At 37.8% G+C, this 24,071-nt stretch overlaps 1 protein-coding gene across 3 annotated transcripts in view; it reads right to left on the reverse strand.

Moving 5' to 3' along the window:
- alpha-Man-IIb (alpha-Mannosidase class II b) overlaps window positions 1-24,071 on the reverse strand; it is a 1,305,824-nt gene that overhangs the window by 568,526 nt on the left and 713,227 nt on the right. For all 3 annotated transcript variants that reach the window (XM_069835935.1, XM_069835933.1, XM_069835936.1), the window contains one exon: window positions 4,488-4,580. In XM_069835935.1, the coding sequence (XP_069692036.1) occupies window positions 4,488-4,580 (93 nt within the window). The remainder of the gene's footprint in view (window positions 1-4,487; window positions 4,581-24,071) is intronic.

Consider the following 24,071-nt stretch of genomic DNA (forward strand, 5'->3'; position numbering starts at 1 on the left):
AAAGATACGTAAGAAATTACATGAGACGGAAGAATACATGAGAGGAAATTGCATAAGAAATAACATGACACGAAAGAATACATGAGAGGAAATGACATGGATATAGGAGGAAATAACATGAGACGGAAGAATACATGAGAGAAGAGATGACATGAGATGAAACGACACATAACAAAAAATGTTATAAAATTAAAAGATACGTAAGAAATTACATGAGACGGAAGAATACATGAGAGGAAATTGCATAAGAAATAACATGACACGGAAGAATACGTGAGAGGAAATGACATGGATATAGGAGGAAATAACATGAGACGGAAGAATACATGAGAGAAGAGATGACATGAGATGAAACGACACATAACAAAAAATGTTATAAAATTAAAGGATACGTAAGAAATTACATGAGGCGGAAGAATACATGAGAGGAAATGACTAAGAAATAACATGACACGGAAGAATACATGAGAGGAAATGACATGGATATAGGAGGAAATAACATGAGACAGAAGAATACATGAGAGAAGAGATGACATGAGATGAAACGACACATAACAAAAAATGTTATAAAATTAAAAGATACGTAAGAAATTACATGAGACGGAAGAATACATGAGAGGAAATTGCATAAGAAATAACATGACACGGAAAAATACATGAGAGGAAATGACATGGATATAGGAGGAAATAACATGAGACGGAAGAATACATGAGAGAAGAGATGACATGAGATGAAACGACACATAACAAAAAATGTTATAAAATAAAAGTATACGTAAGAAATTACATGAGACGGAAGAATACATGAGAGGAAATTGCATAAGAAATAACATGACACGGAAGAATACATGAGAGGAAATGACATGGATATAGGAGGAAATAACATGAGACGGAAAAATACATGAGAGAAGAGAAGAAGATTGAGGATTGAAACGTGGAATGTGAGGACACCTCTGCAAGCAGGTAAATTGGCGGAATTGGTTGGGCCACTCGCTCAGAGAAAGCAGCCTACTGAAGGATGCACTGGAAGGAATGGTGAACGGGAGAAGAGTTCCGGACAGAAGAAGATATCAGATAGTAGACAATATTAAGGTATATGGATCATATGCGGAGGATAAAAGGAAGGTAGAAAACAGTAAAAATTGGAGAATGCTGGGTTTGCAGTGAAAGACCTGCCATTTGGTAGAACACTATGTATGTATATTTTAAATGCGTATTATTTTCGTGAAATACAAGCGAATTAAATATTATATAATTTTCTAATTTAAATTAAATTACAATTAAATTAATTGTGGATTAGTAACATGTTGGTGAAATCGGCTCTAAATGGTCTATATTGATATTTAATAATTTAAGAGTTTATTGAAGCAATTTTTTAAACAGTCCTCTCACTATACCCATCATAGGAGGCACATGTTTCCCAGTATCTATGTGACCATATGACGTTCAAATGAAATATATTTAATTAAAACCATCACTACAATTCCCTGTAGTGTTGACGTTGTTATATATCCGTTTTATGCATATTAGGAAACACTTTTAATCTATGAAGCTAATGCTTACAGCTGACCCACACACAGTACCAATATCCATAAATATTCAATACAATTAGCAATGTCATTAAATACGATCCATCCATTCATTAACTTATAACACCGATTTACTAGAGACAGATCACTGACTGCTGTCATTTTTGCAACACAGCGATGAATGTCAAGTTGACGGTTTTTCACTGAATAGTCTCACTTTCATTCCCCGAAAATTTTATGGAATTTTAAAATTGAAGTGCAACTTCTAAACCTTTTATTTATTTAAAAAAATAAATAACTGTATGTAATGCATTTCTATATACATATGAGGAGCAAACATTCGAAACCTGACATGTTCATTTCCAGGAAATGTTATACAGTTATAATGCTAGTACGGTATTATGAAGCAAAAAATGTGTTGTTAATTACTTTGTACAAATTTTGTTTTCCAATTTTTAACTAAAAATTACATCATTCTTACACATTTACCATAATTTTTTTTTAAAAATCATACGACTTTAGGAACTTGACCCTATTATGCATCCTAATGTACAGTCTTGAAGAATTTAGAAGAGCGACGTGATTTGTAACAATGTTGTGACAAATGCGTAAGAAAGTGTAATTTTGTAGTTAAAAATCGGAAAATAATTTTGTACGAAGTAACTATGGAATTAACAACACATTTTTAGCTTCAGAATACTAATTAAAGAAATGATACTCCTGAATAGTTCGTCATTTATCTGTAGTATTCTTTTACCCTTAAAACTCAAGAATAAAGGTATTTTACAAACAACTTCAAATTAGTGTAGCTCTGAAAATATTGAGATTAGAAAAAATATTTATGACTTTTTTGCTCAGAATGTCTTCGGAAATAAGTTCCGTAAGTGACGGTAAATCGTCGTGAATCACTATAGCATATATATATATATATATATATATATATATATATATATATAATTAGAATAATGGTAAATGCCAAATGTAGGGAATCGTGTAATCATTTTCAAAAAACTACAAATAATGCCATGGCTTGTCAGGAAATTTTTTTTCATTAATAAACTTCCTCGTATGTAATGGTGAAAACTTTGGAACTAATTCAACAGTTCACAGTATAAATACTCGTCAAAAAATGACTTTAATACTCAATCGATAGGTCTAACGTGCTATCAACAACAAGTGCGTTATATGGGGGTAAAAATGTTTAATAACCACTTTAGGGATATAAAAATCAAACTCAAAACATAATATCATTTAGGACCAAATTAAACAAGTGCCTAATTTCTCACGCCTTCTATACCGTAGGTTAATTTATGACACTCAACAACGCTTCATGAATATTTCTGTCTTGTATTAAGTAAGGATACTAAAGTTGTGTGTTGTACTAGTAGACTATACTGTAAAACTCTTCCTTATATATTTCAACTAAACTGTGACTATAATTAAGACGTTATACTGTAGTACTATTAAGATTTTTTTGACATGTTCCATATTCTGTGATATCGTTGAATGCCAAAAATTCTGTACCTGTAAAAGTTAGGAAACGCATAAATTAAAGAGTTTTCTTCTAAGTGTAATTTATTTTATTCCATGAAGAATATTCTGCATAGGATTGTTACAACAATTCAAAACATATTAGTCGGACCATCGGATCTGTGCCCCCGTAAGATATGCGAACTGAACTCTAATTCCTTCTTAGCCTCGGTAATTCATTTCTCTCCCTGCATTCCTATCTCTCTCTTTTCTATCTCTCTCCCTTTCTGTCCCCCACTACTCACAATTTTGGCCTTCTTGCGGGACAGTTTACAATATTTGCACTTGCAGTCCAGTGTTGTCAACTCAACATGAACACTGTAGCACGGAGTGGCGAAAGAAATGTTAAGCAAATACGTAATAGAATTTTGCGATGAAGAGAAAGAACAAGTCAATATCTGTTTCTTATAAATCAGGCAACGAAAAGAGCAACTGGTATCACAGGTGGGGCTTATTTTATTTCAATTGATTTTGTATTAAAATTACTTACTTAACTAATGATAATAATACAACATTTTATGTAATTTATATAGACAGGTCAGAGCTCCTAATAAAGAAAATCAGGAGAGAAGGAGTCTGTGCAGGAGATGAAAAGCTAGAATCACCAGAGAAGAACAGACCAACGGAACTTTTAATTATTGTAGATGATATGAACCGATGTATTTTAAGAAGAAAGATACAAGAATTTTATACCGTTCAGAAAGAAGTATCAACATTGAAGAAATTACTGAAGCTTGTGAGAGAAGTAATAATTTCCAAGGTTAGAGAGAAAAACTACGGAAAGTAATTCGAGACATGCGATTTAGGTTTAAAAAATGTAGAAATACAAGATGTATTTTGATTGAAAGAAATAATATTATAGCATGGAGGACCAGTTATTTATGACACCGTTTGACGGAAGTTTGGCAACATCCCTATTCGGCAAGAATCGTGGCCTGCTGTTTAACGTGGTGGGAGGAAAGCGAGTGGAATGGAGTCAGTACAGGCGTTAACTTTTCCAAGAACGACGACAGCGCTGAAGGGGCACAGATCCAATGGTCCGACAATATATATATATATATATATATATATATATATATATATTTCATTTCCAGAAATTTTATTTGAAAGGATTATCTTTCTTTACATCAATATTTCGAGAAAAAACATTTCTTCAAGTAGGCCTACTAATGAGGTTACATCATTGACATCCTTAGATTTCGTGACATTTCGCAGTTAAATGCCTTTTTCCTAGATTACCTTTACCAGATCTGTGCTTTTTTTGGGGAATACAATTAAGTTTCCAAACATTTCGAGATTTTCGTTGGTACCAGAAGATCACACCCCTATGTATAGTGTACTGAGACAATGAAAACCACTTAGCATGCGTTCGTCTAGTAAACAGCGGGAGAGGTATTATCGACGTGAAATTAATGTGAGAGTTCTTACCTTGAGCGGGAGTTTCGGCCACTTCGTCTTACGCACTTTGTACCGTTCTTCAAAGTTGGAATCCCAGTACTCTCGACTCTTCATCCAGTACGGCTGCAACAGAGAGACATACGTGCATAGTGGACATGGAGGTAAACACATGTTACGTGCTTCAGTGAGCATACAATATCGTATTACTGCTACATGCAGTCACGATGTAACTAGCTGGAACATCATTGCATTATCACTGCTATAATAATCATATTAATACAGAGTAATAATAATAATAATAATAATAATAATAATAATAATAATAATAATAACAATAATAATAACATATTACTATTATTATTATTATTATTATTATTATTTATCATTTTATTTGTTGATACTTTCGTGCTGGACAACAGCCATTGGTCAATAAAAATCCAGCAGATTGATACAATTAATACAATAAAATCAACATCAATGATACAAATTAAATGTATAAATGTGGCAATAATAACAAAATGAAGAACATGGATTACAATGATTAATTTACAACAAACAATACTATTAAATTACATAGAAAGGATTTAAATATTACAGAAAACATTACCAGTTTGAGTATAGAAATTTTGGAAATAATATAAAAGCAAATCACATTACCACGATCTAATATTTCTATACATTGAATGGATCGAAATCACCTACATGCAAGTTAGCATTATTAATTTATCTGAAGACCGGAGAGAAAGAATTTCCAATATAGAAAATGTCTCATGTCCTTCATCGGAATAAGGAAGCTAACGCTGTTTAAGAAAAATTGACAATTAATGTCACCTTTAAGGACATTACATAAGAATAATTAATCGAGTTCATGAAGTCTAGCATTCAAGTTTCGACACTTAAAGCACTCGAATTTTTGCTCATAATTACACCCGGAGTTACTTACTGGCTTTTAAGGAACCCGGAGGTTCATTGCCGCCCTCACATAAGCCCGCCCTTTTCCTACTTTCATAATATTTTGTGGATAGTTGCATTATATTTTTCAATTTATACAGTTTTAAAGTTATTATTTCTTAAATTTTACCACATGTTCATGTACATGCTGTACCATGTTTAAACTATGCGAATTTACTGATTTTCAATTTATTAGTACACACATTAGCATTTTATTAATTTCCAATTACTAATCGATATAAAAGGGCAGTCCTTGCCTAACAATTTTAATATGATAGAATTACAATTTTTCACAAATTCTATATATCTCACATGTTTATAAACAACACATTTCCCGAGTTTTAACATCATTACAGAAGATGTTCAAAATGTCCACCTCCTGCTTGAATACAGACCTCACATCGATGTCTCATTGACCTGCGAACACGATCCCAAACTCCAGGAGTATTGCGTATGTCCTCAGAACATGCCACAATTCGATTCCGAAGGGATTCCAAATCAGGCATCGGAGACGAATAAACCAATGATTTTAAATGGCCCCACAAGTAGAAATCAAGAGGGTTCAGATCAGGTGACAGTGGAGGCCAAGCAATTGGGCCATCTCTACCTATCCATCGAACAGGAAACCTTCGATCCAAGTACTGAATGTAACTTTCACCTCGGAATGAACTGTTAGAGTGCCCTCTTAATGTCTCCTTTGACGGCAACGACCTGCGGAAAGAAAACCGTTCCGGTGAATTTCAATGTTCTGAAGGCCATAACTCGGAAATAAAGCATTTCCGGACACATGTTGTAATGAACTATTTTGATTGTCTACATGTGGGAAATACATACCTGAAATTATGCCCCGTATTTTTTAAACACCTTGTATATGATGTCTGCGTGTTTGTTGTTGTCTTTGTTTAGTATGTATGTCTGTTCTATGTGGTGTAAGAATATTTAATTAGTATTGATTTTACATTCAACGTATCACTTATCTGATACACCCTGTAGATAGCTTAGGAGAACTTTATACCAACAGATTTCGGTTGGTTATGCATATACCCACTAGAACAGACATTGAGGAAACAGGATCACCTTTACGCGATCCGACTAGATCCTACAGGTATTCCGACATCCCTGCACACAATTCCTGCGTAGGCAGAAAGTACTTAAAAGGATGCATGCAGAGAGGTGGAGCGTGGATCTCTCGGGATTTGAGTCGCGCCCGGGTTATGCAAGACTAACTCTCTACCAACTACAAACCAGGTCTGAAACATGATAGTACAAAACATATTGTGCACTCTGTTCATATGTGTGTACAAGGTGCCTGATATAAGCTGTTCATTTTTGTCCAGGCAGCCCAAATAACAGTCCAGATTTGAGGGAGGTATTTAATGGTTTCGCAGGAGGCATCAGGATGTGTATAACGTCCACTGACATCGTCACGTGAATGTTACGAATTTCAGTTTTCGTGTGATAATTTTATGTTTTTGTTTTTTAGTTGGTTATTTAACGACACTGTATCAACTACCAGGTTATTTAGCGTCGATGAGATTGGTGATAGCGAGATGGTATTTAGCGAGATGAGGCCAAGGATTCGCCATAGATTACCTAGTATTCAACTTATGGTTGGGGAAAAGATCGGAAAAGACCCAACAAGGTAATCAGCCCAAGCGGGGATCGAACCCGCGCCCGAGCGCAACTTCAGACCGGCAGGCAAGCGCCTTAACCGACTGAGCCACGCCGGTGGCCTAATTTTATGTTAAAATGATTGTGAAGTCAATCTGTTATGTTCATTAATGTATTTTCTTTCGGTTTTCCAACGTTTCTCATAGACACGTTTTTCATTGGGTAGTGTTTTATAGAGTAAAATGCTCTTCATATTATTTAATACCGTACGTAATTTGTCTCGAAGCCCGCAAATTAGTTTTGTTTCATTCTGGATAAATAACGGACATAATAAGAAGATACCGTAAAAGACACCACCATAATCTGAACACACGCTCTCGTCATGAAACAATACCATCCCATCGCACCTCCTCATACTCATCCTCTTTCACAATAGCCCTGCCAAGACTCTGGAATTCCTTACCTGCTAGCATCAGGGACTGTCGAAATAAAATTGAATTCAAACGCAAACTTACTAGGCACTTGGTCAGCAATTGAGACTCGTTTAGACATGGTTTCTTGTAAATAGTTTCCTTAATCTATCACAAACTATTTCAATATCCGGTCATTTCATCACTATACAATTTTGTTATTCTAGATTTAATTTGTAATTCAGTAAATATAAAATATTCTTTGTTTTTCTATGGTAAATTATTTAGCTTCCATTAGTCAGGTAATCTTTCAGTACTTCGATTTTTATTGTAATTGTAATTCTAAATGTAATACTAATTGTAATTTTATTTGTAAATTGTAATTGTGAATTTAATACTAATTATTGTAATTTTATTTGTAATTGTAATTATGAATTTAATACTAATTGTAATTTATTCTTCATATTATAGTTATAATCTCCTGGTAGAGAGGCAGAGAAGGCCTGATGGCCTTATCTCTAACAGGTTAAATAAATAAATACTACTACTCATATACCGTAAAGTTAACACAATTTATGAATAAATATCTTTAAGGATATTTTCAGTACCGGCATGTCTCTTCTAGCGACACTACCATAAAAACGTCATAACCTGGGTAAACCATGAAAAGCGTTGGATTCAGACTACGACATACCAAACAGTCTGCAACATACGAGATCAATGATAACCCGCACGGAGCTGGACCATGTCGACGTATACTGCTTGCTGAAATATCTTACTTTCTGTCGCTATGATTCACTTTTGCTGTCACGAGTTTGAGAGATTCGAACCGTGAATTATTACCGAACGCAGGATAAAAGCCTTTATAGCTACTGCTGTGGGCCATTCTAGTTCATAAGATGTTTCATCGATTAAAGTAGTATTAACTAGAACCTTCTATAATCACCTCCGTTTATATCTACAGTATTTATTATTTTAGCTGTTTTCAATCACTATTAAAACTAAAATACAAGCGCTGCAAGCTAGAGAATTTCAACATTGAAATGTGCCTACCCGTATTCGTGTTGTGCGTGATGCCTAAAACAATTTATGAACGGCCTGAGTCAGACACCCTGTACAATACAAATTTGAAGTATATTGTAAATGATGCCATTGCCATATTAATTTTGTATCCGTTGTATTTTTCGTCACAATTATCGTATTGACATTCACGTTTTTCGTACTCCTTAACAAAAATATTCATCGTATTGTCCAACAATACTTTTCACTATATTGTCCCACAACAATAGTCGTCGTAATATACAACAATATTCCTCGTACTACTCGACAGTATTCACCGTGCTACACAACAGTATTCGGCGCAGTGCACAATTATTCGTATTAGTACACAACAACAAAATTCGTCATCCTGCTCAAAATTCGCTGGACTATACAACATCTGTAATAATTATTGCCCGACAACAATATTCATAGAACTGGTCGACAATATTCGTTGTGCTATACAATAATTATCTTACTGGTCGACAATATTCGCTGTGCTAAACAACAATATTCATCATACTCGCCGACGATATTCGCTGTGCTATACAATATTTATCATACTGGTCGACAATATTCGCTGTGCTACACAGTAATATTCATCGTACTGGTCGACAATATTCGCTGTGTTATACAATATTCATCATACTGGCTGACAATATTCGCTGTGTTATACAATATTCATCGTACTGGTCCAAAATATTTGCTGTGCTATACAATATTTATAGTACGGGTCGACAATATTCGCTGTACTATACAATAATTTTCTTACTGGTCGACAATATTCGCTGAGCTATACAATAATTATCTTACTGGTCGACAATATTCGCTGTGCTACACAACAATATTCCTCGTATTGGCCGACAATATTCGCTGTGTTATACAATATTCATCGTACTGGTCGACAATATTCGTTGTGGTATACAATATTCATCGTACTGGTCGACAAAATTCGCTGTGTTATACAATATTCATCGTACTGGTCGAAAATATTCGCTGTGCTATACAATATTTATCGTACTGGTCGACAATATTCGCTGTGCTATACAATATTTATCGTATTGGTCGACAATATTCGCTGTGCTATACAATATTCATCGTACTGGTCGACAATATTCGTTGTGCTATATAAAATATTTATCGTACTGGTCGACAATATTCGCTGTGCTATACAATATTTATCGTACTGGTCGACAATATTCGCTGTGCTATACAATATTTATCGTACTGGTCGACAATATTCGCTGTGCTATACAATAGTTATCGTACTGGTCGACAATATTCGCTGTGCTATACAATATTTATCGTACTGGTCGACAATATTCGCTGTGCTATACAATATTTATCGTACTGGTCGACAATATTCGCTGTGCTATACAATATTTATCGTACTGGTCGACAATATTCGCTGTGCTATACAATATTTATCGTACTGGTCGACAATATTCGCTGTGCTATACAATATTTATCGTACTGGTCGACAATATTCGCTGTGCTATACAATATTTATCGTACTGGTCGACAATATTCGCTGTGCTATACAATATTTATCGTACTGGTCGACAATATTCGCTGTGTTATACAATATTTATCGCACTGGTCGACAATATTCGCTGTGCTATACAATATTTATCGTACTGGTCGACAATATTCGCTTTGCTATACAATATTTATCGTACTGGCCGAATATTCGCTGTGCTATACAATATTTATCGTACTGGTCAACAATATTCGCTGTGCTACAGAACAATATTCCTCTTAATGGTCGACAATATTCGTTGTGTTACACAACAATATTCCTCGTAATGGTCGACAATATTGGTTTGTTACACAACAATATTCCTCGTACTGGCCGACAATATTTGCTGTGCTACACAATATTTGTCTCAACTAAATCTATTCTCTTAGCTGGTCAGAAATTTTATCCTGCACAACAATGACAGGTAACATCTCTATTTACAAACGTACTATAACCATAGAAAACTTTTACTCGTAGCACAAAAAACGTTTGAACTTTCCCATGCATGCATTCACTCTAATTTTTTGCGAGATCCGGAAACAAACAAAAGTGCTCTTTATAATGTCAGGTTGTCTCAAGTATGTAAACTGTCTGCCAGGCTACTGAACACGGGCTGGCAGGAGAGTGCTTTACGCTGCTTGACACGATGACGGCCCCGTCACAACAAGAGGTTCTTGGCTTAAATCACTTAGGAGAATTACATCCCAGTACTGCGATGGCTTACTTCTAACCTTAACATGAATCATATTTCTGTGATCAAGAGACATAGTCTGTATTGCATGAACGTACTCGTACTTTTTTCGTATGTTGGAGAGTCATACTAAAAATTGCCATTAAATTACGATGAAGTTACATATGTATGAGAAACTTACTTTGAAATATGAACATAAAGCATGAACGTAACATTCAGTGCTGAGGTTCCCAGGAAGAGCAGCCAGCTGCATAAAGTTGAGAAATGGGAGCTTAAAATATAGATCTGAGGAGCTAGAATAAATTAATGATTTGATACATAAGTAATAATTTATTATCAATTATTTTTATACTGTATAATGGTCGGCTTCGTTTATTAGGCCTATTAATTCTCTATTATTAATTAGGCCTATACGCCAAAGATTCAATAGCTAATATACAGGGTGATTCACGAGGATTTACAGTCCTTTACGGAGCTTATTTCCGAAGACATTCTTAGCAAAAATTTTCATATAAACATGGGTCCTATTCTCAATAATTACAAAGTTACGTTTCAATATTGGAACGCATTGCTGTGAACGCGTGATCTTGGTCAGCGCGCAGTCAGCAGCCAGCGCAAGCGCTACGGAAATCAAAGACAACCGTATGCTGTTACGTAGCACGACGAGTGCCGTTCACAAGCGTGCGACCAAATGTACTCAAGCGGACGGCGACATTTTTTTTTTTTTAATGTGATGTAAACTCTACAAGACTGTAAATTAGGATGCAAAATTGAACTGCAAATAATTAAGTCGGTGGAAGTGGTGTGACTTGTAATAATTGTTGTGATAAGTGCGTAAGAATAATGAAATTTTCTAGTTAAAAATTGAAAAAGATGTCTGTACGAAGCAATTAAGGAGTTCATAGTACATTTTTTGCTTCATAATACTTGCCAATTAAAGAAATGATACTCCTGAATGGTCCATTCACTATTTGTATTATGCTTTTACCTTCAAACTAAAGAAAAACGTATTTTACAAACAACTTTAAATTAGTGTAACTCTGAAAATACTAAGAATAGGAAATGTGTTTATATTACATTTTTTTTGCTCAAAATGTCTTCAGAAATAAGTTCCGTAAAGGACGGTAAATCCTCTTGAAACATACTATTTTTAGATACGACTCAAATGCCCTATGTCAACATAATTGTTTCCTTATTTAACACAGACTGAATAATAAGTCCACTGATATTTTCATATTTAATATACAGAGTAAGAAAAACTATCAAACTCTACTTGTACCTCTCTCATTTTTAATTTTATGAAGAAACTATAAATACAAAAGTCCTAGGGACTGAAAAAATGAACATTTTCAACATGTTCTCTCAAATTGTTTTCAATTTATAAACGATGTGCCAAGGAGTGGTTTTTAATGACAAATCTCTCATCGCAGAACGTCATTACACTCATCCTCCTATAGAATAGCCCTGACATTACCTCGTCTCTGGAATTTTCTACCATATTTTGTGTAATGAAATTTATTATTAACAAGCTACTAGATTTGTTGATTACAGCCTTCATCCAATAATTTGAGTGTTTTCAATGTTTGCATTATTAGTTGTCCTTTTTCCATTATTTTTTTTTTTCGATCAGTTATGTAGATTGATATTAATAAGTAAACAAATGTAACCTTTTTAATGTTTTCATATAATTATTTTTTTATTTTGTGTTACTGCAATTATAAATGTTCTTGTTTTGTATGTACATTTTTGTGTAATTGAACATTATAAATTAACTACTGATTTCAATTTTTTTTTCCTTTGGCAAGGAAATTGGTCACTGTTCAGAAACGTAAGTCCCACCTCGGAATACCTCGGGAATTATCGTGTGAGCCGTGTTCACACGCGTACATTTTACAAAAATTAGAAGCCCGGTATTTGTAACGAGAAGAAAGAATCCCACAGCTAAGCCATAAAGGCTTCGTAGGAAATATGTTGTTTCGTATATACAGATACGTCGCTGCTACGACGTGATTTCATCCTCGAACCTCGATGTTTAATATTACTCCATGTGAATCTCGCGTTAATCCGAACACTTAGACAAATTCACGCTACAGGAGAACAATAATTTTCTCTGTCAAAGGATGTACACATTTCTGTCTGGTTGTGTGAAAGAGCAGGCTTATCTCTATCACAGTGAGTGAGTGAGTGAGTGAGTGAGTGAGTGAGTGAGTGAGTGAGTGAGTGAGTGAGTGAGTGAGTGAAGGAGAAATGGGAGGAAAAACAACTAAAAAATGTGCGATCGCCCGTTCTTGCAAGGGAATTTTCGGCTAACAGGAAGTCTCTAAGTGAACTCCAAGCCTGTTTGTCCTTTGTCTCACGCCAATTTCCGCTATTCCGTTTTTCAAGAAACAAGAAAGAATTCTGAAAAGGAAAGTCGAAAATGGACACCGTGTGGGAAATCTAGGGATGTATTAAATAGAAAACGAAGCGAGACGGACCGAGTGCAAAACCATGAGACATAAAGTTCACCTTACACTTGTTTCCATGGTACCATGACTGACGTCGGAGTAAACTTTTCATATAAAAACGTTACAATTTTCCTCTCCTTGTAGGTCGAATATAGACGTTTAACATCATTATTTATTTATTTATTTATTTATTATTTTGCTAATAATTGTAACATAAAATATAATATATACAGAAAAACTTTAGCTCGCCCCTGAAAGAGTAGAACTCGTGCTCAGGGGCGGATTCCTGAATTGAAATTAATAATTAAACAGAAAAATCCCATCTCTATTAATATAAAAGCTAAACCAGTGTTTATAAAATCATAAATATAGGACTCCCAGTATTAATAATGCCGTTTCCATTTATTATTTATTCCATTCTCATTATCTGAAAAATGTAACAAACCTCCTACATCTATATTAAGTATTAAATTACATACAATGTTTTATAGAATGTAAATGCCCGATTATTATTAAGGAGTCTCTGAAGTTAAATATTTAGGCATCATTTTCGACAGTCATTTAAAATGGAACCAACACATTAATTACCTTTGTAATAAATTACGTAAAATAATATATTATTTTGTTTTATTGAGGAATTACTTGCCGATAAGTTTGTTACACACAGTATACTTAACTTTATTTCAATCGGTAATTATGTCTGGAATTATAGGAAGGGTAGCTTATTTAAAATCAATTTCAATTCACTTCATTTATTACAGAGGAAAATAATTAAAATGTTTTCATATACCTATTGATTTTTCATCTCAAAAATTGTTTTTAGACTTTAATGTTCTTAAAATAAGACAAATTTATTATATTGTATTAATAAAATTCATATATAAAAATTGAAATAATTTTGAATTTTATTCTCATAGTTATGAAACAAAAGGTATGAATTCTTTAAGATTGTTTGAACCAAAATGAAACACTGCTCCAGTGTTTAATCATAGTAGTAATTTAGGCCCAAGAATATAAAACAAATTTATATTTAAATATCCTAATCTTGTGAATTCTAATAGTTCTAGTATTAAATTTAAAAATTTATGCATGGATTTTATAAATAATAAAAATTGTAAATTTAGATTTATGTATTATTCTTGTGTAGTAGACATAAGACAAATTGTATTATAAAGGGTGTCCACCATGAACCTGACACATTTGAAATTGCTGTATAATTCATACTGCTTGGAGTAAAAAGAAAAGAATGCATGCAATATCAAGAGTAACTCACTAAGTTTTATTAAAAAAATCAGTACACCTCAACATGAGATCCTCTCGTTGCACGAAGAACATCTAGCCTGAATTCAGTTTCCTGCCAGGGCTTCTGAAGCATTTCGGGCGTAACGGAATTGACGGCATCTCTTATGCGGCCGCGTAGCTGTTGAAGATCACGAATTTTGTGGCCTGTATACACTTTGTTCTTGACATATCCCCACAAGAAAAAGTCTAGAGGGGTAATATCCGGTGATCGAGGTGGCCATCTTGTCGGTCCATCACGCCCAATCCAGCGACCGGGAAATTGTGTGTCGAGAAATTCTCGAACGGTCAGGCTCCAATGTGGTGGGGCGCCGTCTTGTTGAAATATTACGTTCCGCTGCAAATGCATTAACTGAGGCACAACAAATTGATCCAACATGTCGAGGTAGGTATTGCGCGTAACTGTTTGTTCTGCAAAGAAATAGGGGCCGATGATCAAATTGTGCATCAATCCGCACCACACATTTAATTTCGGGCTGTCACGAATGTGTTCCACAATGCAGCGTGGGTTTTCTGACCCCCAAATACGCGCATTATGTGTGTTGACTTTGCCCGATAAATGAAAAGTGGCCTCATCAGAAAAAGCAATGTGAGTTAAAAATGTTGGCTCTTCATCAATGTGCTGTAGCATATCGATAGCAAATGCCTGCCTCTTATTACCGTCATCTGGTTTCAGTTCATGAACCAACTGCAATGTGTATGCATGAAACCCAAGAGAGCGATGCAGTACCTTATGTGCCGTGGACTTCGGCATCTTCAGTTCTCGTCCCGCTTGTCGAACTGACTTGCGGGGACTTCGTTCATACGCCTGTCTCACTGCTGCTACACGCTCCTCTGATACGCGCACATTACCGCCACCATGCAATTTCACCACACTTCCCGTTGCCAAAAAGTGCTGTTTCCATGTCTTAATGGTGTTCCGTGATGGTGGGTCCTTCTGGAACACGCGCCGAAAGTTGCGTTGCACTTGAATCACCGAATTTGTTTCAGCATACCACCAGATCGCTTGTGCTCGCTCTTGCGCTGTCGCCATTTTGACTTAAGCTACCGCAGCGCCACGTACAACCTCTCGCGCGGGTTTTTAAAAATAGCCAAAGAAATTTCCATAGTTTCTCTACATATTGCAATGCATGTTACCAATTTATTTCCATTCATTGATTTTTGGCAGCCAAATGAAATGTGTCAGGTTCATGGTGGACACACTGTATACTTCTTAATTTAAATTCAGGAATCCGCCCCTGAACACGAGTGCTACTCTTTTAGGGATGAGCTAAAAGTTTATCTGTTTATATTATATTTTATGTTACAGTTATTAGCAAAATAAATAAATACAAAAATACAAATAAATGGAAGTGCAGTATAGTAGAATGGTCACTTAGTACGTGCTTGTTTTTTAGAGAATGGCAGACTGCGACATGAACTGAATAGGCAATGTGACATCACGCTCACTCTCAGATTAAATGCTGGTCTTACTACAAAGGAGTCTACAGCAATCCATCCACGACACTTGTCCATTAACTGCGTGCGAGGGATAATGTAAACATGCACTGTCATAAGAGAGTCTGGACATCGAAGCCAGGTTCTGTTGATAGTTACCTCTCTCCCACCGCCTCCCAGTTTCATGTTGTGTGCCAGGTCTGCTGGACGTTATGATAAATTACGCCTAGCTAGCGGCCACACGCGCGTCAGTAATTAATTTTATGTCTGAATGTGCGACAAGTTCCCAACCTTTACACTACTGCTGCTACGGAACTCGTAGGCGCAGGCTTGAATACAAGGCGAACTTTCACTACATTAGCCAGAAGCAGAGCCCCACAAATATATTGAATAGTAAGTTAGTAACAAGTAACATATCAACACTAACACATCAACTCAGACGGAGAATTTCTCTGAAAGTACTCGCAGTTTAATGCGATTCATGAATTCTTCTAAGCCACTAACTTAGGTATCAATATGTCACGAATTGAGGCATTGACATAGGAAAGGTCGTAACTGCCAAAAAATTCGAATTTTTAGGTTTTTCATTGAGAAGGTAGTAAATGGTCATGCCAATGGCACAGAGAAGGTAGTATGTCCGTATGTAATGAAACGAAGTTGGAAACGTAGTCACTAGATGTATGTGCACAGCTGTTGGAGCGGAGAAGGTAGTAACTCCTGTTACAACATCAGAGTGTGTCTAGACAAATATGGGCTGATAACTGTGCAGGGCAGAATAAGAATCGGATGATTCTAATGGTTCTGATTTACATTATTGCCAAGAAACATTTTGATTCAGTGGACTTGAAATTCCTGGTTTCAGAACATTCCTACATGCAATGTGATAGGGAATTTGGCATCATAGAGAAAAGAAAAAAAAAAGATGCAAGACCATGGTTCCAGAAGGGGTAAGGCCTAATAATGTAATAATGATGAAGGATGAGGATTTCTTCGACTTTTCTGCAGAATGTGACAAGTTTTTGAATACAACTCCTATCAAAATCAGCACCCTCAACTGGATTAGACTCTCAAGAGCTGATTTTCCTCTAATAAAAACAAGACAGTCATTTAATGACCTTTAAATGAAGGCAGAGCACAGGATTTTTAAGAAAGGACAGTCATTAACGTCAATCACTAACTTGCAGTGCTTCCAACGCCTTGAAAGAAGACCAGTCGTCCCTGATGCCAAAAAGAGAGACTTGTTATCTATGTTAGACTTCCTCGATGAAAAGTATCATGCATTTTACCGAAAAATTTGTGCATAATGTATAAATAACGTTAATTCTCAGTTTGGCTAAGGAGTGATTTCAATGTTGTATTTTTCATAAAATAGGATTTCACAGATAAATCTGTGCCAGACTTTTCAAATTTCATATATAACACAAACATGAGTGTATGCCTTTCATTTAAAGTAGTTTCTGTAATAATGTAAGTGAGAGAGTGTTCATAAATTTGTTTTTTGCTTCCCCTGAAAAATTTTGTTTTTGGCAGTTATTACCTTTCCCATGTCAGCGCCTCAATTTTTCTAAATCATTAGAGGATTAAAACAAGTCACAGGTTTCCCTAAGCGACTGGAAAATGAACACATGTCATAAGTTTCTCTACTAAGCGACTGTCAGATCAATACAAGTCATAGGTTTATCTAAACGACTGTCAGATCAACGAAAACCATGTTTCCCTAAGCTCTTGACAGATCAACACAAGTCACAGGTTTCATCAAGAGATGTCAAATCAACAAAAGTCATAGGTTTTCTAAGCCACTGGCAAATAAGCACAAGTCATAGGTTTCTTCAAGCGATTTGAAGATCAACACAAATCACCGGTTTCTATAAGCGACTAGCAGATCAATACAAGTCCTAGCTTTCCCTAAGCGATTGTCAGAAGAACACAAGTCATAGGTTTCTCTAAGTCAGTGGTCGTCAGCACTCGCTGAAATAGGTAGAGTGCATGGAGGGTAAGGAAATCTGCTTCGTTGTGCACAAGGAATAGAAAGACAGCATACCCGCCAGCACGCTAGGGCTGTGTCTTGTCCGCGGGTAAGAGACGCTAGCCCGAGCGTGCAGTGTTTTGATGACCGCTCCTCTAAGTGATTGGCGAATCAACATACATCATAAGTAGAGCTAGGAAGTTGGTTCCAAAATTATTAAGTTGTGTGAGCTTGGACTATATCTCTACTGAATGAAAAGTAATAGATCGTCTCTCAATGTTAGTGAACCAGAAAGGCTAATACTATGTATAGCTGGTGGTAACCAAACATGTGCTCCAATCGTCCACGGCCTTAGAACAAGAAAATAATATAAAAAACAAACCCGCTGACAGTCAACACAAACTACGATTTCCCTAAGTATCTTGCAGATCAACAAAGTCCATGAGCTCTTATAATCATCCAGTACATAAATAAAAGTCACCAGTTTCTAAAAACCATTAGCAGATCAACACAAACCAACAGGCGATGAATTCCTCTACATCATTAGCAGATCAATACAAGCCATGAGTTTCTCTAAACCGCTTACAGGTCAACACAAACCACGAGTTCTCTAAATAACTTGCAGATTAAGAAAAGCCAAGAGCTTCTCTAATCATCCACTGCATAAAGAAATCGCGAGTTTCTTAAAACCACTAGCAGATAAGCACAGATCATGAATTCTTCTACACCATTATCAATACAAATTAAGAGTTTCTCTAAGCCGGTAACAAGTCCACACAAGTCACGAGTTCTCTAAATAACTTGCAGATCAACAAAAGCCAAGAGCTCCTCTAATCATTCAGTGCATAAATATAAGTCATAAGTTTCTCAAAACCACTAGTAGATAAGCACAGACCATGAATTCCTCTACACCATTAACAATACAAATTAAGATTTTCTCTAAGCCGGTAACAAGTCCACACAAGTCACGAGTTCTCTAAATAACTTGCAGATCAACAAAAGCCAAGAGCTCCTCTAATCGTCCAGTGCATAAATATAAGTCACAAGTTTCTCAAAACCAGTAGCAGATAAGCACAGACCATGAATTCCTCTACACCATTATCAAGACAAATTAAGAGTTTCTCTAAGCCGGTAACAAGTCCACACAAGTCACGAGTTCTCTAAATAACTTGCAGATCAACAAAAGCCAAGAGCTCCTCTAATCGTCCAGTGCATAAATATACGTCACAAGTTTCTCAAAACCACAAGCAGATAAGCACAGACCATGAATTCCTCTACACCATTATCAAGACAAATTAAGAGTTTCTCTAAGCCGGTAACAAGTCCACACAAGTCACGAGTTCTCTAAATAACTTGCAGATCAACAAAAGCCAAGAGCTCCTCTAATCATCCAGTGCATAAATGTAAGTCATAAGTTTCTCAAAACCACTAGTAGATAAGCACAGATCATGAATTCCTCTACACCATTATCAAGGCAAATTAAGAGTTTCTCTAAGCCGGTAACAAGTCCACACAAGTCACGAGTTCTCTAAATAACTTGCAGATCAACAAAAGCCAAGAGCTCCTCTAATCATCCAGTGCATAAATATAAGTCATAAGTTTCTCAAAACCACTAGCAGATAAGCAGAGACCATGAATTCCTCTACACCATTATCAAGACAAATTAAGAGTTTCTCTAAGCCGGTAACAAGTCCACACAAGTCACGAGTTCTGTAAACAACTTGCAGATCAACAAAAGCCAAGAGCTCCTCTAATAATCCAGTGCATAAATATAAGTCATAAGATTCTCAAAACCACTAGCAGATAAGCAAAGGTCATACATTTCTCTACATAATTAGCAGATCAATACAAATCATAAGTTTCTCTAAGTCGCTGAAAGTCAACACAAGTCATTAGTTTCGCCAAGCAACTCATAGAATTTCACTCTGACATAACTTTCTTGCCAAAAGAAGTAATCTAACATCAAATGCATCTATCGCATTCGTCCTAGTTTAAGCTCTTGGAATATATTACTGACGTTATTAAAATTCGACGAAGTTCTTTGTGGATAATGCTAATGTTCCTCAAGGGGAAGAGGCTGGTGGGGAGCTCGAGATGCAGCCTACTTCCAATCCATCATAATATTGTTGTCCCACCTGCTCCTCCCGGTTCATCTTTCTTTATTAAACAGGAAGTCGATATTACTGTGCGAACTGTGGTTTTATAGCCCAGGGATCGCTTAATCTCGACTATTAATATTTCCCTGAGGGTTTTATTAATCATTCAGCTTCAATTTCCGATACCCAGCAGTTCATGTACAGTACTGACAACGAGTCACACACACATAAATACATTTTCACTAAACTGTTTCATAACAGCGAACGTCACACTGGAATCTGTTATTTGAAATGACAAATTCAATTTTCAATCTGTTATTTAATGACCCTGTAACAATTGAGATATTTTGTTTTTTAGTTCGTTATTTAACGACGCTGTATCGACTACGTCGATGATATTGGTGATAGTGAGATGGAATTTGACGAGATGAGGTCGAGGATTCGCCACAGATTACCCGGCATTCACCTTACGGTTGAAAAAAACCTCGGAAAAACCCAACCAGGTATTCAGCCCAAGCGGGGATCGAACCCGCGCCCGAACGCAACTTCAGACCGGCAGGCAAGCACCTTAACCGACTTAGCCACGCCGGTGGCCTAACAGCGATGTTAGTTAAGCGCCAGAGAAGGTTCAAACTCCTCTTGCTTTTGAATTCTGAAGAAGATTGTGACTTCTTGTACCGTATACAGATAAAATGAAGGTACCAATCTTTCAAGTTATTTTTTTTACTTATTTACCTAACAATTTTAGTTTATAGAAGTAGATTCATTTTCCGGGTTGAGAGGCCGTGGTCTATTAGTTGGTTTTATACCAGACGTTTCGTCTGCAACTGCGGCAGACATCTTCAGTGGAGTGGTATCCGAGGTCGCAAGACTCTTCTCGGCGTACCTGAGGCAACTGATCCTGTGTCTGAATGAATGAGTGGGGGGAAGTGGGAGGAGAAACTTTAAAGGTACGTGAAAACACGTCCTTTTTGCAAGGGGGGAGTTGGGGCTGTGAAAAACTGAATATGTGAGCTCCAAGCCTCTTGGCCACTTGTCTCACTTCGGGTTTCGCCGCCCCAGTGAAGGAGCGCTAGAAATTTCTAGTGGGTAAGCCGAAAATGGACGTAACTGATTAGCTACAACATACGGGGGGGAGGAGGGGCAGAAGTAGAGCGACCTGATCCGGAGGAGAGACGCGATGGAGGAGAAGTCTAGGCACGAAACGGTGATAGCCAGTTTGCCTGTCTTGAATGAATGAATGGGGGGAAGTGGGAGGAGAAACTTTAAAGGTACGTGAAAACACGTCCTTTTTGCAAGGGGGGAGTTGGGGCTGTGAAAAACTGAATATGTGAGCTCCAAGCCTCTTGGCCACTTGTCTCACTTCGGGTTTCGCCGCCCCAGTGAATGAGCGCTAGAAATTTCTAGTGGGTAAGCCGAAAATGGACGTAACTGATTAGCTACAACATACGGGGGGAGGAGGGGCAGAAGTACAGCGACCTGATCCGGAGGAGAGACGCGATGGAGGAGAAGTCTAGGCACGAAACGGTGATAGCCAGTTTGGCTGTTTGAAGATTCGAACGCGTAGGGATTAATCTTACAATAGCCAATTGGCGCTTTGATGATTTTTCTCAGATCAGGAGACCAGCCAATTGGCTCCTTGATGACTCCAGTGATCTGTACAAGGGGACGATTGAACCCTGCCAGGGCCCGAGTTCGATGTGAACAATCATTAATCTTGAGCCGTCACCAATGTCTGGGGAAGTGAATGCAGGTCCGTAGCCCATTTCTCTTAGGGCTCATCCCGACATTTGTCTTAACGCCTTAGGAAAACCACGGAAAAACCTTAGGCAGGATGAGATGTCTCAATTTTAGAGACTAGCCAGTTGGCTCTTAGGTAAAATGACTTGATTCGATGGATGTAGACCAGCCAATTGGCTCTATTACAACTCCATCGATCAGCAAAACGGATTTATTGGGGACGATATGTTACCTCAAGTTATTTAACCATCATAACGGTATTAGCCAATTGGCTTTTTGATGGTTTGTCAGATCCGGAGACTAGTCAATTGACTCTTCACTCCGTAGACCTGTAAGAGGGATAGAATGGATTTATAGCCCGAGTTAGAGAAGGCCATTTCACAGCGGTTGCTTATTAGATTAAGTCATGAATTAATAATCCACTACATAAATCTGGGAGTGACACCTGCCTCCCTGTTTTCCTGTCTTAAGAGAATAGCTAGTGGACCTGTCTGGTGTCTTCGCCGTAACCTAGGATCATACCGGCCAAGGCCAGATATGAGCGGGTTGGGGCTGGCACGAGCGGCCTCATACAGGTTTCTAGCCAATCGAGCAATGAACTCGTCTACGGTTGGCAAGTTTAGCTCATCGTGGAACTTCTCTCTCGAAGCGACTCGCGGGAGATGTGTTATGATACGAATCACCTGGTTCTGGATAACTTGGAGTTTCCGGAGATGGGTCACTGCCGCGAACCCCCATGCGGGTGCGGCATAAGTTATTACAGACCGAATGAGGGCCTTATACATGGTAAGTCCTACCCCCAGGTTGTCAGGAGTGAAGGCTGCCAGAATGGGATAGTGTCTAACTATCAATCCATTGGCCTTACGAAGAAGGGAATGGATATGATCTCGGAACGTAAGATGAGAGTCCATAATGATCCCTAAGTATTTAATTTGGTTCATCCACGGCATTGCTTGTCCGAAAAGTGTGGGTGGAGGTGGTATGTCTTCGAGCCTCGCTCTTAGTGAAAAGAGTATGGCCTGACATTTATCTACATTGACCTTGATTCTCCAGTCGTGGAACCACGGCTGGAGGTGATCTAAGATCGACTGCAATCTACGGGACGCTAACCTGTAGGTTTTGCCCATCGCCAAGAGGGCAGTGTCATCTGCATAGATATACAGATGCCTACTTCTGCCGTGGATATAGCGAAACGGGAGGTCATTAATGAATATATTGAAAAGTATGGGACCGATAATCGATCCCTGCGGGACTCCTGCGTGAATTTCACGAGGGGTGGAGAAACTAGTGCCTACTCGGGTCTTGAATGTACGGCCTCGGAGGTAATCTGAAATGAGGCGTACCATTCCATCTGGGACTCCCATGCCCAGTAGCTTAACCAGGAGCCCTTCATGCCAAACCTTGTCGAATGCTCGCTCGATGTCCAGGTAAGCTGCAGCTACGACACGCTTCGTGCTCATGCCCCAGGTAATGTCCTCCGTCATGCGGAGTGCCTGGAGTGTAGTGGAACGACCAGGGTGGAAGCCGAACTGCTCGTTCCTGATTTGGGGCAACACTACTTCAGTGAGGCGTCTATGTATGACCCTCACCGCCAGTTTGCTGAGACAACTGAGGAGACTAATAGGCCTATAGTTGCTTGGATTCGTCTTATCCTTTCCGGGCTTTGGAAAGAGAACTACGTGAGCCTCTTTCCAGGGAATGGGATAGTGACCGGAAGCCAAGATGTTATTAATTATTTCTGCTATGCGCTTCATAGCTGACCTTGGGAGATGCTGCAATGTAATTCCTTGGATACCGTCGGCTCCTGCAGCCTTATGAGGGCCGAGGCGACGAATGAAATGGGCGACCTCGTGGGTGTTCGTAGATCGTATCCCATTTTCCGGCTCCCTGCTAAGGAGGTCTCGAGCCGATTCCTCAACAGCTCTGATATGGGGTAAGTTTAAATTTTGTTCCACGGGTTGAAAAGTGGTCTCTAGAACGTCTGCCAGTGCGGTAGCTTTCTCCTCAGGAGTAAAGGCCGTGACATCTGGACCGACTATTAATTGGTGTATACATTGAGACGGATTGGACAGAGTTCGAGATACACGCCAGACATCTGACATGTTTCTGCTGTCCATCGTCTCAACCTTGGATTTCCAAGCATCCACGACCGTTTCGTGGACCGCCTCACTGATCCGCCTGCGCAAGCGGTTCATCTCTACTCTATGTTCATCTAACCTAGTACGCTTCCACAATGTCCTGGCTCTATTGCGGGCGATCTTTAGGTCTCTAATATAGGCTGGCAGCTGCATCCGTCCTGGTTGTAGAGACCGTTTCGGTATTGCTGCATCCATTGCCTTTTTAATGCACTCCGTCAGGTCGCTAACTGACCTATCTATCCCTGCCGGAGTAACTTCGGGCGGGAGTGAT

Source organism: Periplaneta americana, chromosome 9 (assembly GCF_040183065.1).
Source record: "Periplaneta americana isolate PAMFEO1 chromosome 9, P.americana_PAMFEO1_priV1, whole genome shotgun sequence".
In the NCBI taxonomy this organism is placed as follows: Eukaryota; Metazoa; Arthropoda; class Insecta; order Blattodea; family Blattidae; genus Periplaneta; species Periplaneta americana.